The following is a 16168-nucleotide window of genomic DNA, read 5'->3' on the forward strand; positions in this document are numbered from 1 at the left end:
GATTTTGGCTATTTGTCTGTTATTGTTTCCTCTACCGGCCTAACCTTTTTCTAAGGGCCCAAAGCTGAACTGGGTTGAACTTGTACCCATTCCCCATCGCAGATAGCGAGAACGAGTCTCTGTTCACCTTCCATTGTTCCGTGTCTCCGCATCTTCACCTCAGCACCTCATTTTTGTTAGCGTTCTCCTGTCATGTCCTTTCACGTGAGCCCCATGTCGTAGCAAGGCCTTTGGTCAAGCCCCTCTGTGGGTTGATGACGCGGTCTCAGGCCCTGAGTATTTTGGCCCTCAGACTCACCCTGAAGGTCAGGGACCGATCACACTATTGCAGCCATCATGCTGGATACTGGACCTGCTTAGCCACCACTCAATGACTAGACGTATCGAAACTCTTCAGAGCTTGGGCCATTTCTTACCTGTTCATTGGAAATGTAATGTAACGTGGTCTTATGCCTAGAAGTAATTTTTTTGCTCAATATATTTTTATTATATATTCTATATATAAATATATATAAAGATTACAATAGCTGGGATTATTTAATAGCAATAGCTTGTAGTGAATGTGTACAGATTACCTTATAGAGATGTCTAGATGATTTATGAAAAGGCCAGTTAAACTAAAAGGAATCTGTTTCTGGACTGTCATGAGTAGACGTTGTATAACCTCCACTTAAAGTCTTGCACGCACACGTGAAACACTTTTCCACCACCACACACAAACATGCACACAGTCCCACACAAACACACAGACACACACCCATCTCCTGCTGCTGTGTGAAAGACACTGGTTTCCGGAACTGGAGGATTTTTAGTGTTGGTCGGTCAGTCGTAGACTATTTATTTCACTTTCCTGTCTGATAAGAGTAAATATTCAGCTAGCTACACCTGATCTGTGTCTCTGACTGTGTGCAACCAAAAGGATGGCACTGTAATTTTAAGCACTTATTAAATAGTCCGTTTGCGAGAACACACAATGAAAGTTTGCTTTTACACTGTAATCAAGATTGACAGGAGTGTATTAAAGCTTCAGACCTGCAGTTCTCTCACACACACACGTTTTTCTGTAGCTCGTCTGACCACACGAACACCTCTGAAAGGCTACAGTAGGCTAAAATCCTCTCTTTTTAAAGACTAGAATTGCAAAGGAGCTGACGATGAAGTGCTGGGCACAGTGCTGCCTGGGTTTCAACCTTACATTCCTTTTATTGATACATATTTTTTGTGCTGTACATGGGCCAATGTACAATGTTGCACGGCATGGTTGGTGTGCTATGAAGGCGACAGGATGACTCCACAGTCTGGGTTTTATTTAAACTTGTTTCTTACACTGAACTCAACACCGCTGATAGGAAATAAACGTGGATGTTCCCTATTACACTTAAAGGGACAGTGGGGTTTTTTTGTTTTTTTTTTTTCAAAAAACAACAAAAAAAAAGGACAAAAACCAAATGTGGTGTTAAGTGACTTTTTAATAATGTACAGTTTTGGTGACTTTAAATTTGTTCCTTTATATTTTTAGGACCAATTCATCATTTTTAAGAGGAGGTATTACAAGACTCTGTTGTATTAAGGTGATGTAACACGTGTGCATCTGTAGAATGTACTGTGAGTTGAATAAAGAACCACATCTAGTAGAAAGTACTTATTTCTGTATTTCTGTTTTGCCCTTTCTCCACGGAGCTTTATATCTGGATGCTTGCATCTCTTCTCTGTCCGTCTCCCACTCCGCAGTTGTTCGATTTCCTTCAGGTGCTTCAGTTTTATCCTAATCTGGAAAAACTACCTAGTAACTGGCTATTTAACTGAAAGTTTTAAAGGTTCTGCTTGCAAAGTTCAATAGAAAAACTATTATATGTTCTACTCGAGCAGTTGGGTATACAGCTCCAATCTTAAAACCATCCATCTTGTAAACTCTCATCCTGACAAAACATCTCTGTGGACAACGATCCTTCAGGGATGACCTGTGGTTTCAAACGTGGGTTGCTGGTTTGGGTTAGTTCTAGTAAATCCTGCTAATGTTCGATTGAAAATACATTTTTAAATTGTAATCTTCATATTTTTCAAACCGTTGCTGAATATCTTTGCTGTAATACTTGGGGAAAGCGCTGCTTTTGGGTTGTACCCGCTTTGACTTCAGAACGAAAGAGATTTTGCTCCATGTTGACATGATGATACCATCCGAATGTTGCAGCGAAAACTGAGACTCATCCAACCAAAAAACATTTTTCGTTAAACGTTAAAGCAAGCAGTCTGGCATTCTCCACTGACATCACCAAGACATTTTCACCCGGAGAACTGCCGCTCGCTGGATATTCTCTCCGTTGTAGACAATTCTCTGTAAATCTCAGACGTACTCGGATCATCTTGTACTAAAAACCATAAGATCGCTTAAATTGCGCATCTTCCAAATTCAATGCTCATTTTGAACTTCAGCAGGTCATCTTGACCATCTCTACACTCCTGAATGCATATAAATAACCTTTAATGCCAAACAACTGCTTCCCCTCTGACTCAACCATTCACAGAAAGCTAAGCAGATAATATAAACGCTGGATGGATTTATTTCCTTGTAGATTTCCTGATACCACACACTGAACCGCACATCAGCACACAGTTGAAGGTTTCATATTTGAAATATGTGGTATGTTTTTGGTGGAATCAAAACATTTCTGTATCACCACTTTAGTTACTTTAACTGTAACTTTGACACCAGTGTTTCTAATTTCTTTGAGAGTGTGCTGAAAGGTTTGCCCATATCAGGATTACTTAAATATTGGGGATTAGCCAAACAAACAGGGGAAAAAAAGCGTAAATCCTGCTCTCTTTTGTGTGTACATACAAGGAGCACATGCAATATAAGAGTGAAGAAGGGCTTGAAACCGGCGAAGTGTTTTCTTGCAGGACTGTGCAGCTCCCTGGAGAGTCCTGTCTGAAGCACATGCTGTTGAAAACATCCTGCCATCAGGCCCAGCTGCTCTGCAATAGAAAAGATCCGAGTTCAGTGAACACTTGCTTGCAAAGATTGATATTCTACACTTTCATCTGGGAAGCATCTAAAGACAAAAATATGTGTGTGGTAAAGTTAAAATGTAAAAATGTGTATATCGTGTCTCCTAGAGCATCTCTTCCCATTACCCCTCACTCCCAAATCCCTTAGCTTGCACTTTGTATGAGCGTGTATATGCGGGTGTGTATGTGAAATTGTCTCAGTGTCAGCAGTATGGGCGGGGGGTTGAAAACTCCCCACGCCAGCGGGTTCCAGTGCGCCCTCCGCCCGTCCTGCTCCACAAATTTGGGCTTATCCCCACAAAAGGGGGGATAACAGTTACACAGTTGCTGTAGGGAGGAGGGGGTAATCCACAACATAATGGGGCACACCAGCAGTCCTCCTCCCCACCTGCCCAACCAGTTCATTCTGGACTCACTCTGCTAGATTTGAAGGCTTTTGATGCTTGGAGGTATCAGGAAAATCAGATTGGACTCCAAACATTTAGATACTCTAAATGAAAAACAACTAAAAAAAAATAACATGTTAGAAAAAGAAAGAAAGAAAACAAGCGTCAGAGAGGTGATTAATCTGAGTTTTGACGTAAACCAAAGAATTCTGTCTGCTTTGGTGTGTGTTTCATATCAAAGAGCGAAAATGAAAAGAGTGCATAGACGCAGCATCTCAATAGGTTCTATGGCAACAGCATCATGAAAGGGTTTGTCCCCATGGTGATCAGAGCGGTACCTCACAAGTAGTATGTAGAGGAGGGGGAAAAAACCCTGAGCCTGCCGACATCAAATCTGAGATCTTTGGGTAAAGTGTCAACAAAACAGCAGGCATTTGTTTGCACCTTTAACCTGTAAGTATGCTGCTGCATAAGATGGAAAGAGTCCCTCTGCTTCACATTGGAGCCTGTTGAAACCCAAATTTCCTTCCAGGAGGAAAAGCTTTTATCACATATTTATCCACTGAACAAATGCAGTGCATACACCAACAGCCTAAGGTTTTGGTGTTTTCTTGGTGCTCTTGTCACTAATTGGCTCTTTCTATAACTGATATAAAGGCTGAACGTCTGTTTTTCAGGTGCTCAGAACACGCTAACGCAGGTCATCCAACAGGAGAAAGCAGGAACAAAAACAACTTTATCCTGTGGTAATTTTTCCACTGTTGAATGTATCTGTCATGCTGTTGCACAAATGTAATTTAATAAGGAAACAGCCATACCAGCCAGCCCTTTTAAAATGTGCTTTGTAAAAGGAGCGCTAATGTTAGCATGCTGAGATGGTGACAGTGACAATGGTACCATGGTCATCGTAACAGAAATGGCTCTTTTCTAATTATCATAAACACATAATAATGATGTCAGTGTTTTTACTTTCAAGATAAATATAAAACACACAAATATTTAAATTTATAAGCTAGATATAGGTTTCAGGTGTGAAAGGTGTAGCCAAGTGAGTTCCTCAAATGGCCAGCAGGGGGCAACTCTGGTTACAAAAAGAAGTCTGGTTGTATAAAAGTAATTTTTACAGATAAAACAGCCTTTCATTTCCGTTGTCCATATCCTTAGTAAATACCTTAACAATGTCTTTTTAGGTCTCAGGAGTTAGTTTCAAGTCTTACATGATGCAACATGAAGTTTATTTAGAAAGCTGCAGCTCTGAGTAAGGAAGCAGGTCGTGCTTTCAGGTGGGATTCACAATTTGCCTGTGAGCAAAACAAACCAACTAATAAACCAGCGAATAGATTTGCTTACAGGCTTTTTGGAAAACCCACAGCCTATGGGATTAAAAACATTTCCTGGCACTAGAGGGGTTGGGAATCATCAGTTAAATATCTGTGCCAGAGGATTCGGCTTTTGATCCCATAACTCTGTGAATTTGTGGCCTGCCTAGTCTGCAGGTCAACATTACATTAATATTGTCCATAAATCAATACATGACAAAAAAAAAAAAAAAGAAAGTGGTCACAAATTTATGATTTATTTCTCATACTGTTTATAATATATAATTTTTTTTTTCATTGAATGGTTTCAACCTTTCACATTCACTTTATAGTGTCATTAAAGTTTGGAGAACTAAAAATGAACAGTATTTTACTTTATGATTAAACTAATTTTCAAAACTGAATGATTCGTTTTTAATAATTTATTGATAAATATTTAATACTTTCCTGCAAAACTTTCACTCTGCTGTGAATCCAGTGGACTGGATTGGGACTGTTTGCAGGTTTGTTATGGCCCTCCGGTCCGATTTTTACCACCTCTGTTTTGCACTTTTCATGGTATATGTCCATAATAAAGAAACATGTGACTTAAATAGACTTAAAGTTTAGTTCAATTTGTCTTCAGGACTATTAATTTTTTCCCCCCTGTCTTTGAAGGCAATCTAGCCTCCTGGGTCTGCATTTCATGTTAAGATATAAACTGAATATAAATGGGTTGCCACAGCAGGTAGCACTGCATGTTTGATTTGACAGCTTTCTTATGCCAGGCATCTGGGTCTCCTCCTGGGATCAAACCAGTGGGTCTTTTGCCTTCTAAACCACTACACGATACATGAACTAGCTGTGAATGTGAGTTATCTGGAAACTGTCCTCTCTATACTGGCCAAAGTGACTCCAGTTAGAAAATCCATGAAATGCTTCTCATAGTTCTTTGAAGATTTTTTTTACAGTAGTGAAGGTCAGTGAATGTTTAGGAGTAAAGTATGCAAATGGACTGATGTGTGTGAATTACTTGATAACGCCTGATGTGCACTAGAAGGAGAGGGCGAGGAGGAGAGAGAGAGAGAGAGGGAGGAGGCTGTTCTCATCAAAGGACCTCTCGCACACTCAGGTTAATCAGGGAGGTAGCAGGAACCTTGAAGTCCTCAGAGACCACCAGTTACACAGAGACACACAGAGAGACCGACCACCAGAAAACTGCCTGAATAAACCTACTTGTTGGGTTTGAAATGACGTGGCGTGAGGTAAGCATGTTAGGTTAATGTATTAATGTTTAAATGTGTTATAATTTACATGGGATGGAGTTTAAATCTTGTCTATTTTAGTAAAAAATGTCTCTTTATTATTAGGCTTTGCGTACAGAATATTAACATTTAAATATAATCAGTAATTTTATAACTAAATGGATTAAAACAACATTAAGCTGGTTACGTTGAGAGTGTTTTTAAGACATATTTTGAAAGAAAAATATGGATAAATATCATTTGCAGCATAGAGATTACATGTTCATCATGCTCTGATGATTAAAATCTTTATTTATTTATTTATTTATTTATTTTTTTACCTGTGTTCTGCTTTTATTTACCTAAAAATGTAACAATATATTTAGAGGAGTAGCTAAAGCCCAACTTGTTTACATCCCTTTTCTATGAGGAGCTACGTAGTCGGCAATTCTGGCACGCCATGCTGGCAGAGCTCCTCGGCACCCTGGTGTTGGTGAGCGCTGTGCTGGGTGCCTCTGTGCCAGGCCCTGGAGATGCCCCTGGAGGACCCCTGTATCCAGCGGTGGCAGTGGGTGTGGTGATTGTAGCACTGGGACACTGTTTTGGAGAAATAAGTGGGGCACAGGTAATTATGTCATTTTAACATGTTGTTTTTCATTTTTCTTTCTGAACTGAACTTGACAGAAACGCTTTCAAAGTACTTCAAAGTAGTTCATTTAAGTGAATAGAAGTACGAATGCGACAATGTAAAAAAATGCTTCAAGTAAAAGTCCTGCATTTAAACATCCTCATTTCGAAATTGCTCATTTGTTAAAAAATGTACTCATAATTAGTTAATTATATAATTATATATACTATTAGGTAGTTTTAGTTCAGCGGTTTCAACCTCGGGGGTTGTCTCCTCTCCAAAGGGACATTTGATAAATGTAAGAGAGTATAAATGTTACAAGAAAGGAAAAAACAACCCTGCATAAATTCATATTTCCTTTTTGCACTTTAACGTTTGGCGATCATTGATTTGATCTATTACAATAAACATTAAAGTAGAGAACCGTGAGACCACCGAGCTGTTTATGATTTCTATAGTTTTATATGCCAGTGTGTGCTTGTGTTCCTGCTCAGGTGAACCCTGCTGTGACTCTGGCTCTGTTGGCCACACGGCGGCTTGATGTTCTCCGGGCCCTCGTTTATATCATCGCTCAGTGTTTGGGGGCCTCCTTAGGAGCTGGGGCCCTGTACCTGGCCCTGCCGTTTAAAACCACAGCAGAGCACTTTGTCAACAGGGTCAGTTCCTAGAACGTATGTGTGCCATTTAAAAAAATTCTAACAATCATTTGCATCTTTCTAGAATATGTTTTTACTCTTCTCGCACCTCACCCAGGTACCTTTAGAGCTGAATGCAGCCAAGGCTCTGGGCATTGAGGTCTTGTGCACCTTCCAGATGGTCTTCACCGTCTTCTCGGTGGAGGACCAGCGAAGGAGGGAGAGCCCAGAACCAGGAAACCTGGCCATTGGACTAGCACACACTGCTGGTGTGCTGATAGGGGTGAGATGAGCTTCTTTTATGCCTATAGTGTATTATTTGTATTATTCCCCCCCCCCCCCCCCCCCCCCCACTGCTACAGCCACTGTGGGTTGCATTTCTCAATATACATAATCTGGAGCTTTTGTTGCTTTCTGTCACACTGACACAGAAAAAAGATCTCCCAGTTAAATATGTGAGTGGAACTAGTTTTACAGGAAGTGTGATCAATTTTAAAGAAGAGCAACAAAAAACAACCAAACCAGAGAAAAACGGAACTAAAATATAATCGACACGAGGAAGTGTGCTTTTAAATCAACATTTGATTTTATTTAAGGTGTTAAATAAAGAATCCATTGCACTTTTTACCAACTTATACATTAAATAACTTCAGAAGTGTTTTTTATGTTATTTAAAATCACTTTTATTTAAGCAAAAGACCTGAGTGGTTGTTGTGTTCCTTTTGCCATAACATTTTTTAAACTTTAATTATTATGATATATGTCTTTAAATCTTAAAGCTACATTATCCTCATGTAGAAAAACAAAAAGCCTTATTGTGATGTTGTTTGTTTTTCTTCAGGCTCGGTTCTCTGGCGCGAGTATGAATCCCGCCCGCTCGCTGGGTCCGGCCATCATCACAGGCTTCTGGGAAGACCACTGGGTGAGACAGAAATCCAAAATCCAAATCTTTTTTTTAAACACAGATTTTTGGTCAGTGTACAAAAGTTATGAAGACATGATTTTTAGTGCAACATAAGTAAAGTCAACAAAATTTACATTCACTTGGGTTCATTTTGAAGAACTTATTTTCTGATTTTGATTTTTTGCTACACTATAAAGACAAATATTTAACTTCTTACTATTGATTGCTATTGTTATTTTTTTCTTTTCAGATTAAGCTCTTATAACATGGTCACATATTTTAAAAGGTTTTTGTTTGTAATAAAGAATGGTGACATTTCATGTGTCTTTAAGTTGTTTCATAGGAGATATTTTTGTTTTTAAACATCATAAGATAAAAATTAGACATTTAAAGAAAGAAAGGAACATTTGCAGAATTTTATTGTATTTTTTAAAAAAAAATGTCTTCTGTTAATCAGCTCAGCATATTTAAGATCTATCTTGTGATGAGACCAAACTACAGGGTGGATAAAACAGCTAAAAGTAGCTCAAACTTAATCAACAACAACAATGAACTGATCCATGGAATTCAGGGCGGTCCCCATCTCTGGTCCTCATGCAGACGTGTCAAAAACTTTCGGAGTAATCTTTTTAAAAACAGACAAACAAGCCAGATCAATCACATAACCTCACTGGTGGAGGTGATAATGTCAAATCTAACAGTACTTCAGTTTAATGGATTCCTCTATTTGTCTTAGATCATTTAGTTACCATGAAAACTCACATACCTCACTTTTGCCCACCTGCAGGTTTACTGGATCGGGCCGGTGCTCGGCGCCATACTGGCAGGGATGTCCCATGACTTCTTCTTTGCACGCAGCGCCTCTCGTCAGAAGCTGGTGGCCTGTTTGACCTGTAAGGACATCGAGATCGTGGAGACGGCAAGCATGACCGGATCGTCGCTGTCTACAGTCACGCAGAATGCCATGAGAGCCAAGCAGGCCAGCAAGCAGGAAAACAACTGAAGAGACATGTACCAAAAAAGCGCACTCTGTGCAACAGCGATTTTTTAAAAGATGCACTGGTGTACACACCATCAAAGTAAATGGTGATGGGGACAAAAGAAAAGAAAGAAGGTGTGTGAAAGGATGTAATTTATCTCACATGACATGCTGTAATATACAAAAGCAGACAGGAGTGCTCGACCATTTAGAGTTTAATGTCATCTAATAGCAATCGTAACATCCTGATAAAGAAGCAGTTTAACTCACGAATTGCAGTTTGACTGTGGCCATACAGAGACCCGTCTATTAACTGCAAGACTGATGGCTTAATACCCAGGTTGTGAGTGTTGGTGCACCAAAATGCACCACAATGGGATATAATTACTATTTACTTTCACAAATAGTCACTTTTATTTATTTATTTTTAATATTTATATGTCTGATATTGTTTGACCATCTGTCTAAACAATTTTTAAAACTAGCAGGTCTACATGTACAACCTAACAAAAATAAAAAGCAAAAACAAGCAGTGATTACTCGCAAGTTTCAACACAATAAAAGAAAAATGAGGCCCTATCTCTATCATTATACGGTAAAATGTGTATCATTACAATTAAAAGTACTTTAAAAAATTCAATTGTATCAGCTAAAACATACTCAACAAGTATCGAAAATAAAAACACTAATATTTGAGAAACTCTCCCATAAATAACAAAAAAATCATGTAATATAATACGATATAGTATTAGTATAATCGTTCTGCTTTTAGTAAATATTTTGGAAGATTTCTGCACAAAAACACATCATTTTTTGGAATCAGGTTAGCAAACAGTTCAACAACAACTGTCATAAAACGGTACGAAGCACAAAGCACAGTATTTCTCTCTTAGTGTAGGATAATAAAACATCCTCAACCAAAAATGCCCAGAAAATGAATTTCAATGAGATACTTCACTGTTCGGATTTCTGGGAAAACTGAATTTTCAGCTGAAAGATCTCATCCTAAGTACGCTTGTTTTTTGGAGGTTCATGTTATATTTGGTCAATTCTTGTTTTACGAGCTGGCCAAAGACTAAGTTAGCTACAGTTACAAGATTAATTTGATTTTGAACGAAGACCTAGCACAAGATGGAAATTAACTGCAGCTTAAAACATGTACTTGGACTTTTTACTGAATAGCAGTCGCTAAATTTGATTCACAGAGAATTATCACATAAATGTGCAGCTCTCCTTACATTTGAAGAGCTTCAGTTTCCAGTCATTCTGGGGCTAATTTCATGAAGGTGATTCAAAAATATAAATATTGGAAATATTCCAATCTTTCCATGTTACAAATGAGTGTACAAATGTACGATTTATACATTCAAATGCCAAATTTTATTCTAAAGAAGATCATCTTAATGTACAAGTCACAGTTTGAAGTTTATGGAAGCTTGTTTACGCCACACTTTGGGGTATTATCTCAAAGTGTTTAGTTGGGTATGTAAAACTTTTGACTTACTCAGAAGTAAGTTTTTCATATTTATTTTGTCTAATTTCACAAAATAGGACTCTGATTTCTCCCTTTTGTCACAGGAGAGAGCTGTTTGCAGATTTACAAAGCAAAATGCTCTAGAAACCTTACAAACTATCTTAAAAACAGCAATCAGGCACAGATAGCGACTCACTAATTCACACAATGGAGTGCTTAGTTAGCAGATATATCCCCTCATAAGTTAATGGAGACCAAAAACAGAGACAAAAGAGAATGATTGTTAGACTTAGACTTACCAGAAAGACAGAAATATGACCCCCAGATGTGTACATGTTAAAGTTATGCATTTACTGTATAAAAGATGATGAAATCTCAGTGTTCACAACTTGTTTCCAATGCTCAGAGTACGTGAAAAAAACTTTATTGCAGGCCTCATGGCACAAAACAGAAATGTCTTAAAGTTGCAGTGACGCAGTAAAATTAGGTAAAAATACAATCTTATTCCTAAATTTGAGAACACTAGCAGTAGTAATACTAACAAAAAGCTATAAGACATGAGTGGGATGGAGAAAAAAAGCCCAGACTGTGTGATATGGAGATAAAACCCAGCTTTTCTTTTGTAAATGGCAAAACTTCCCATTTCCTCTTCAGAGTAACACAGTTTTTGGGACGTATGCAGCTAATGTTTTATGTTTTCAAAGAACCAAAGCTAATAAAAAACCCACATGTGATAATGAGGCAACAAAGGGAGGGTTGCAATTCTCACCTTCTGCTGGTGCATTACAAGCACACGATAATTTTTATTTTTCCCCCTTTTTTCAATGCGCGTGGGGGAGAATTTCATGTAGAAGCTGAATTTTAAAAGGAGTGGATGTGACCTTTGAGGTCCTTGTTGTCTGTCATTAGTGTATGCAAAAGTGTAGCCAATACTGTGAGATTCAGTATTCACTTTCACATTTGCATGTCATTATAATTCTAACAGACACTCATTGAAATCCTGCTGAAAACACCCTTATGTTTCAGTTGCATCTTGTGTTTGCGAATGCTTTGAAATGCTAAAGAGGTCCTTAGCCTGCACCGTGGGTTCAATGACGCTCTCATCCAGCATCTCTCTCATGTCTGTGCCTGTTAGCGTCTATCTCTTCTCTGAGGTCTCCTATTCACAATCAAATGGACCTTCATTCCTCTGTAATGGCTCTACAGAAAGAACACCTTCAGTCACAACACGCTTTGTAATTTGAAATGGAAACGCTGAGCATACGCGTGTATGTGGGTGAGAGACAATACTTTGATGAAACCTTTAAACATATTTGTGCGTGGGTGTACGCGCCTTTATTTTTGCCTCGCATTAAAATGTGTTTTACGTGTTTGCAGTTTAAATGTTCAGTTGAAATAGAAAAAAGTTGCTCTTTACTGATAATTTGCTTTAGTTTGTCTTAAGTCACAGGCATTGTACAATCAACAACAAATTATATGTAAAGAATTTGAATGAACTAACCCTTTAAAATTGATATTAAATAAAAAAAATCGAACCATTTATTGTATACTTTCTGTGTTGATGTGTGTAATTTTCATACACATGCACACACACTCTTAAATTTGCATGCAGCATGCGCACATACACTCGCAGACACACATACAGCATGCACAATAGCTATAACTGCCACTGTGCTGCCAGCATTTTGCATTGTGTGTGTTCTTTCTAACATGTATAAAAGGGAGTTAAAACGGCAAGCTCAGCTATCTGCATTCATCACGCCCCAGCTACACACACACACATGCGCACGCATACACACTCCTCCACCAGTGATGTCGCTCGGCTGGTCGGCGTGACGCCCCGGTGCTGCACAGTAACCCCATCGTTCCCCCGCATCCCCGCTGCCCTTCTCCCCTTTTCCCAACCTCGCGCACACACTGAGAACGTTCAGGGCTTTGGTCGTACGTCCTCCTGCATCACAGCCTCACATACTGCTAACCTCTGCTAAGCACCTCCTCGAAGCTCCTGTCACAACAGAAGGCACAATCTGCTGCGTTGTGTGAATTATTGTTGGTTTGCTGCTTGATTCACTGTTTTCTCTCTGCATTGCTGCTTTCGCCCCTTCTTTGCACACATCAGCCAGATTAACATGTTTCGCCAATATTTTCTAGCGCCACCAAATGGCGCTGGTTGTGGGGCGGTGTCAGTGCACACTGAACCCTGAGGCGGTGTCAAGTTCAGGTTAAAGTGCTCACACTTCCAGGCCTCTGCAATGCTTAATGCCAATTAAAGATCACTGATTCTCACAGGCAGGATTAATTATGTGCACGCCAATAAACAGAAGCTGCAAATTTAAACATGCATTTTGGCACTAAGCTTTGCAAATTTGAGAAAATGCTTTGCCAGCTGTTGTTACTTGTGCTTCGGTTTAATATGTATTTTTGTCTTATCTCTGTCCATACGTAGCCCAGATGCTTGTTACAGACAATGGTTTCACAGGGTCAGGCATTTCAGTGTATCGGTCAGGCCAGCACTGTTAGCTTTGGGCACTTCCGTCCGGGGGCCCCAACTGTATTATTTGAATGTGTGCATGTGTGTTTTTGTGCATACATATGTGTGTTTTCTGCCCTAATCTATCAGCATGCATGTCCCCTGATAATGAAAGTTATGATACATCAACAGATGACATACTCCCGAAAGAAAACTCAGCATAACCTGCTCTTCACTGCAACTCTTTCCTCTGTCATTTTTGACTCCTTCTAAAGATGAATACACTCTCTTGTGACTTTTTTCCTGCAAAATGTTACTACCTCACTCTAAAAAAGAATAATTTCTCACTCATTTTCACTTCATATTTTTTTCCTCTTAGATATGCTACATCTCTTTTGGCCATACGCTGTTATGTGGGGGGAGACAGAGGGGTTAAGTTTGTTTGATTTAGGATGTCCAGCACTGCTGCCCCCCGCCCTTGGCCCTACAGGGGGATTATGGCGTCACCTGGGGCCCCTGGGGGGGTATTATAAAGCGCCCGTCTGGCCCTCTCCCCTCCGTCAGAGAGGCTAAAAGGTCCACTGGACGCTATCTATCCCCGTCTCTTTTTAGAAACACCCCTTTAGCATTGATGCCCACCTCTTCTTGACATCCCATTCCACCTGAGATCTCCTCCCACACTCCCACATTATCTCACACCTATGTCTTTGGACAGGTGGACAGAGGTGGCAAGCGAATGCAGCTGAGTTGACTTTACCAACCCAGTCTGGTAAAAGATCTGTTGAGTGGATTCGTCTGTTGACGTTCTGAAATCCTGTTTTGTCTTTAAACTGACTTTCCAGCTGTGTTTGGTCAGCTTAGTGAGCTGACTACAAAAGGGAGACTCTTTTTTAAAGTTTTTGATATCTGAAGAGGATTGAAAAGGTACACATTTGACCTTTTCTAGATTTATTTTTGAAGAATCCTCTTCATCTGGTGGAGAGCCTCAACCGTCACCATGTGGGAGTTCCGGTCTATGAATTTTTGGCGGGCAGTTTTTGCCGAGTTCTTCGGGACCATGTTTTTTGTGTTCTTTGGCATGGGCGCTGCCCTGCGCTGGACCACTGGGCCTCATCATGTCCTTCACGTGGCCCTGTGCTTTGGGCTGGCAGCCGCTACCCTCATCCAGTCCATCGGCCACATCAGCGGCGGCCACATCAACCCTGCCGTCACTTTTGCCTACCTTGTCGGCTCACAGATGTCTCTTTTCCGAGCCATTTTCTACATTGCTGCCCAGTGCCTGGGTGCTGTAGCCGGGGCTGCTGTGCTGTATGGGGTCACACCAGGCAACATGAGAGGCAACATGGCAATGAACACGGTAAAGACCAAAGAGGGATGTTTCAGGAAATAAGTGTAGCAATGTTGGGAAATCCTTTTTGGTTTAGAGTTTGTACTACCAATTCAGGTTTAATGTGGTAAGATATGAAACCATGGTTGGATTCAAATGAAATGCATTCATTCACTGCACCTCTCGGCCCAAATATCACCTTTTATCATATTTGTGTATTTCCAGCTGCAGCCTGGCATCAGCCTGGGGATGGCCACCACTGTGGAGGTCTTCCTCACCATGCAGCTTGTCATCTGCATCTTCGCCGTGACTGATGAGAGGAGAAACGGACGTCTCGGATCTGCTGCCCTCTCCATTGGCTTCTCTGTTACCATCGGACATCTCATGGGGGTAAAGACACACGGTCTTAGCATATAATCTAGTGTTAAATGCATGCATACGGAAGTGTAAATATTAGAAACGTGCTTCTTGTGTTTTAGATGTACTACACGGGTGCTGGAATGAACCCTGCCAGGTCCTTTGCCCCTGCTGTGATCTTCAGAAACTTTATCAACCACTGGGTAAGACCTGAAACGATCGATCTTCCCTCACCTTCCTTCTGTTTTAAGAGGTCTCATAAGTGACTCAACCGCTGATAAATATTAACTTTGCTGCTTACAGGTGTACTGGGTCGGGCCTATGATAGGAGGTGCCATGGGGGCCCTCCTGTATGATTTCATGCTGTTCCCACGCATGAGGGGTCTGTCCGAGCGTCTGGCCACACTGAAGGGCAGTCGACCTCCCGAGAACGAGACCCAGCAGGACACCCGCGGGGAGCCCATCGAGCTCAAGACACAAGCCCTATAAACCTGCCCCTTCTCCCCTTCTCTGACTGGGGCCGAGGGATGAGGGACAAGGCCCTGAGCTACACCAACCCCACCTCCACTGCCCCCACCCAGTGCCTTCACATACACACACACAGACACAAAACTAACCCAGACAACTCACGTGTAGACTAACACCTAACAACATTTTCCGGTGCCACTCTAAAAACATGCAGGTCAATCACCTTTAACCTCAACACACAACAACACTCCTCTACACCCAGTCATCTCTCTGTATTCTGAACTGGACTTTGTGTTTTCATAAATGGTGACCAGAGATTGAACCAGTAGCCGCCCCGTCTCTTCCTGCCCGCCTCTTTCCTCCTCCCAGGCAGGCTTTTGATCTGCAATGCAGAAACGTGTGGAAACCCCTTAAATCCAGCAGAGAAATTTGAGGAGGGGAGGAGACTGGGGGGTAGGACGGAGGTGAGGCGGGGATGTGGGAATGATATGTGAAAGGGATAAGAGAGCATGGGGCAGGTGGGGGTGGAGTAGAGGGGTGGATAGAGAGGGCAGCACTTCTGGGTTTGTGGTCGTTTCAAGTTGGGTTAGACCAGTGAAGATGGGCATGCTTTTCATTATTCACAAGAATTCTTTTTTCTTTCTTTCTCCATTTTAGTTTATTTTTTGTTTTGTTTTCTGCACTTCCCACACAAGACGTGGATGTATGATACCATTAGATTTAACCAGGGTTTCATTATTTTCAATCACTACAATTTATCTGTGGGTTTGTGTTTGTGTGTGCGCGCAAGTGTGTGCGTGAGAGTGAGTGTGTGCCTTTGTGTGCGCCTGCGCCTGTACGTTTGGGTGTATTTGCAAGTGAGTGCGTTTATGTGTGTACGTGTGCGACCGAGGTCGCACATACAGTACTTTTTATTTCGTTTTACCGCTCTCATGTTTCGTAACCACTGATTGTGCTCATTTTTTGTCCCCACTTTTTAAGACATTACC

At 40.8% G+C, this 16168-nt stretch overlaps 2 protein-coding genes across 2 annotated transcripts; both read left to right on the top strand.

Moving 5' to 3' along the window:
- The first annotated feature begins 5831 nt into the window (after positions 1-5831).
- LOC146684687 (aquaporin AQPAe.a) lies at positions 5832-12104 on the top strand. The gene is made up of 6 exons (XM_085444409.1): positions 5832-5958; positions 6371-6562; positions 7060-7221; positions 7319-7483; positions 8042-8122; positions 8892-12104. Exons 1-6 carry the CDS (start codon positions 5944-5946, stop codon positions 9105-9107), a joined length of 831 nt encoding a protein of 276 aa, XP_085300535.1. The 5' UTR covers positions 5832-5943; the 3' UTR covers positions 9108-12104.
- A 1920-nt stretch (positions 12105-14024) lies between these two features.
- Positions 14025-15200, top strand: mipb (major intrinsic protein of lens fiber b). Its single transcript, XM_085442910.1, has 4 exons — positions 14025-14384; positions 14580-14744; positions 14834-14914; positions 15015-15200. The coding sequence occupies exons 1-4, from the start codon at positions 14025-14027 to the stop codon at positions 15198-15200; spliced, it is 792 nt and encodes a 263-aa protein (XP_085299036.1).
- Positions 15201-16168: the final 968 nt, after the last annotated feature.

This window comes from Copadichromis virginalis, linkage group LG20, assembly GCF_057382275.1.
Source record: "Copadichromis virginalis isolate Kocher_CV1m ecotype Utaka linkage group LG20, C_Virginalis_male_GT1.1, whole genome shotgun sequence".
NCBI classification, from domain to species: Eukaryota; Metazoa; Chordata; class Actinopteri; order Cichliformes; family Cichlidae; genus Copadichromis; species Copadichromis virginalis.

What these genes read in the sequence shown, in the direction of transcription:
- LOC146684687 (XM_085444409.1), top strand. An exon ending in GAGAAATAAGTGGGGCACAG is followed by an intron (nt 6,563 to 7,059) that starts GTAATTATGTCA and finishes GTTCCTGCTCAG; the next exon opens with GTGAACCCTGCTGTGACTCT. An exon ending in CAGAGCACTTTGTCAACAGG is followed by an intron (nt 7,222 to 7,318) that starts GTCAGTTCCTAG and finishes CACCTCACCCAG; the next exon opens with GTACCTTTAGAGCTGAATGC.
- mipb (XM_085442910.1), top strand. Translation starts at nt 14,025, where the DNA reads ATGTGGGAGTTCCGGTCTATGAATTTTTGGCGGGCAGTTTTTGCCGAG. An exon ending in CCATCGGACATCTCATGGGG is followed by an intron (nt 14,745 to 14,833) that starts GTAAAGACACAC and finishes CTTGTGTTTTAG; the next exon opens with ATGTACTACACGGGTGCTGG. An exon ending in GAAACTTTATCAACCACTGG is followed by an intron (nt 14,915 to 15,014) that starts GTAAGACCTGAA and finishes TGCTGCTTACAG; the next exon opens with GTGTACTGGGTCGGGCCTAT.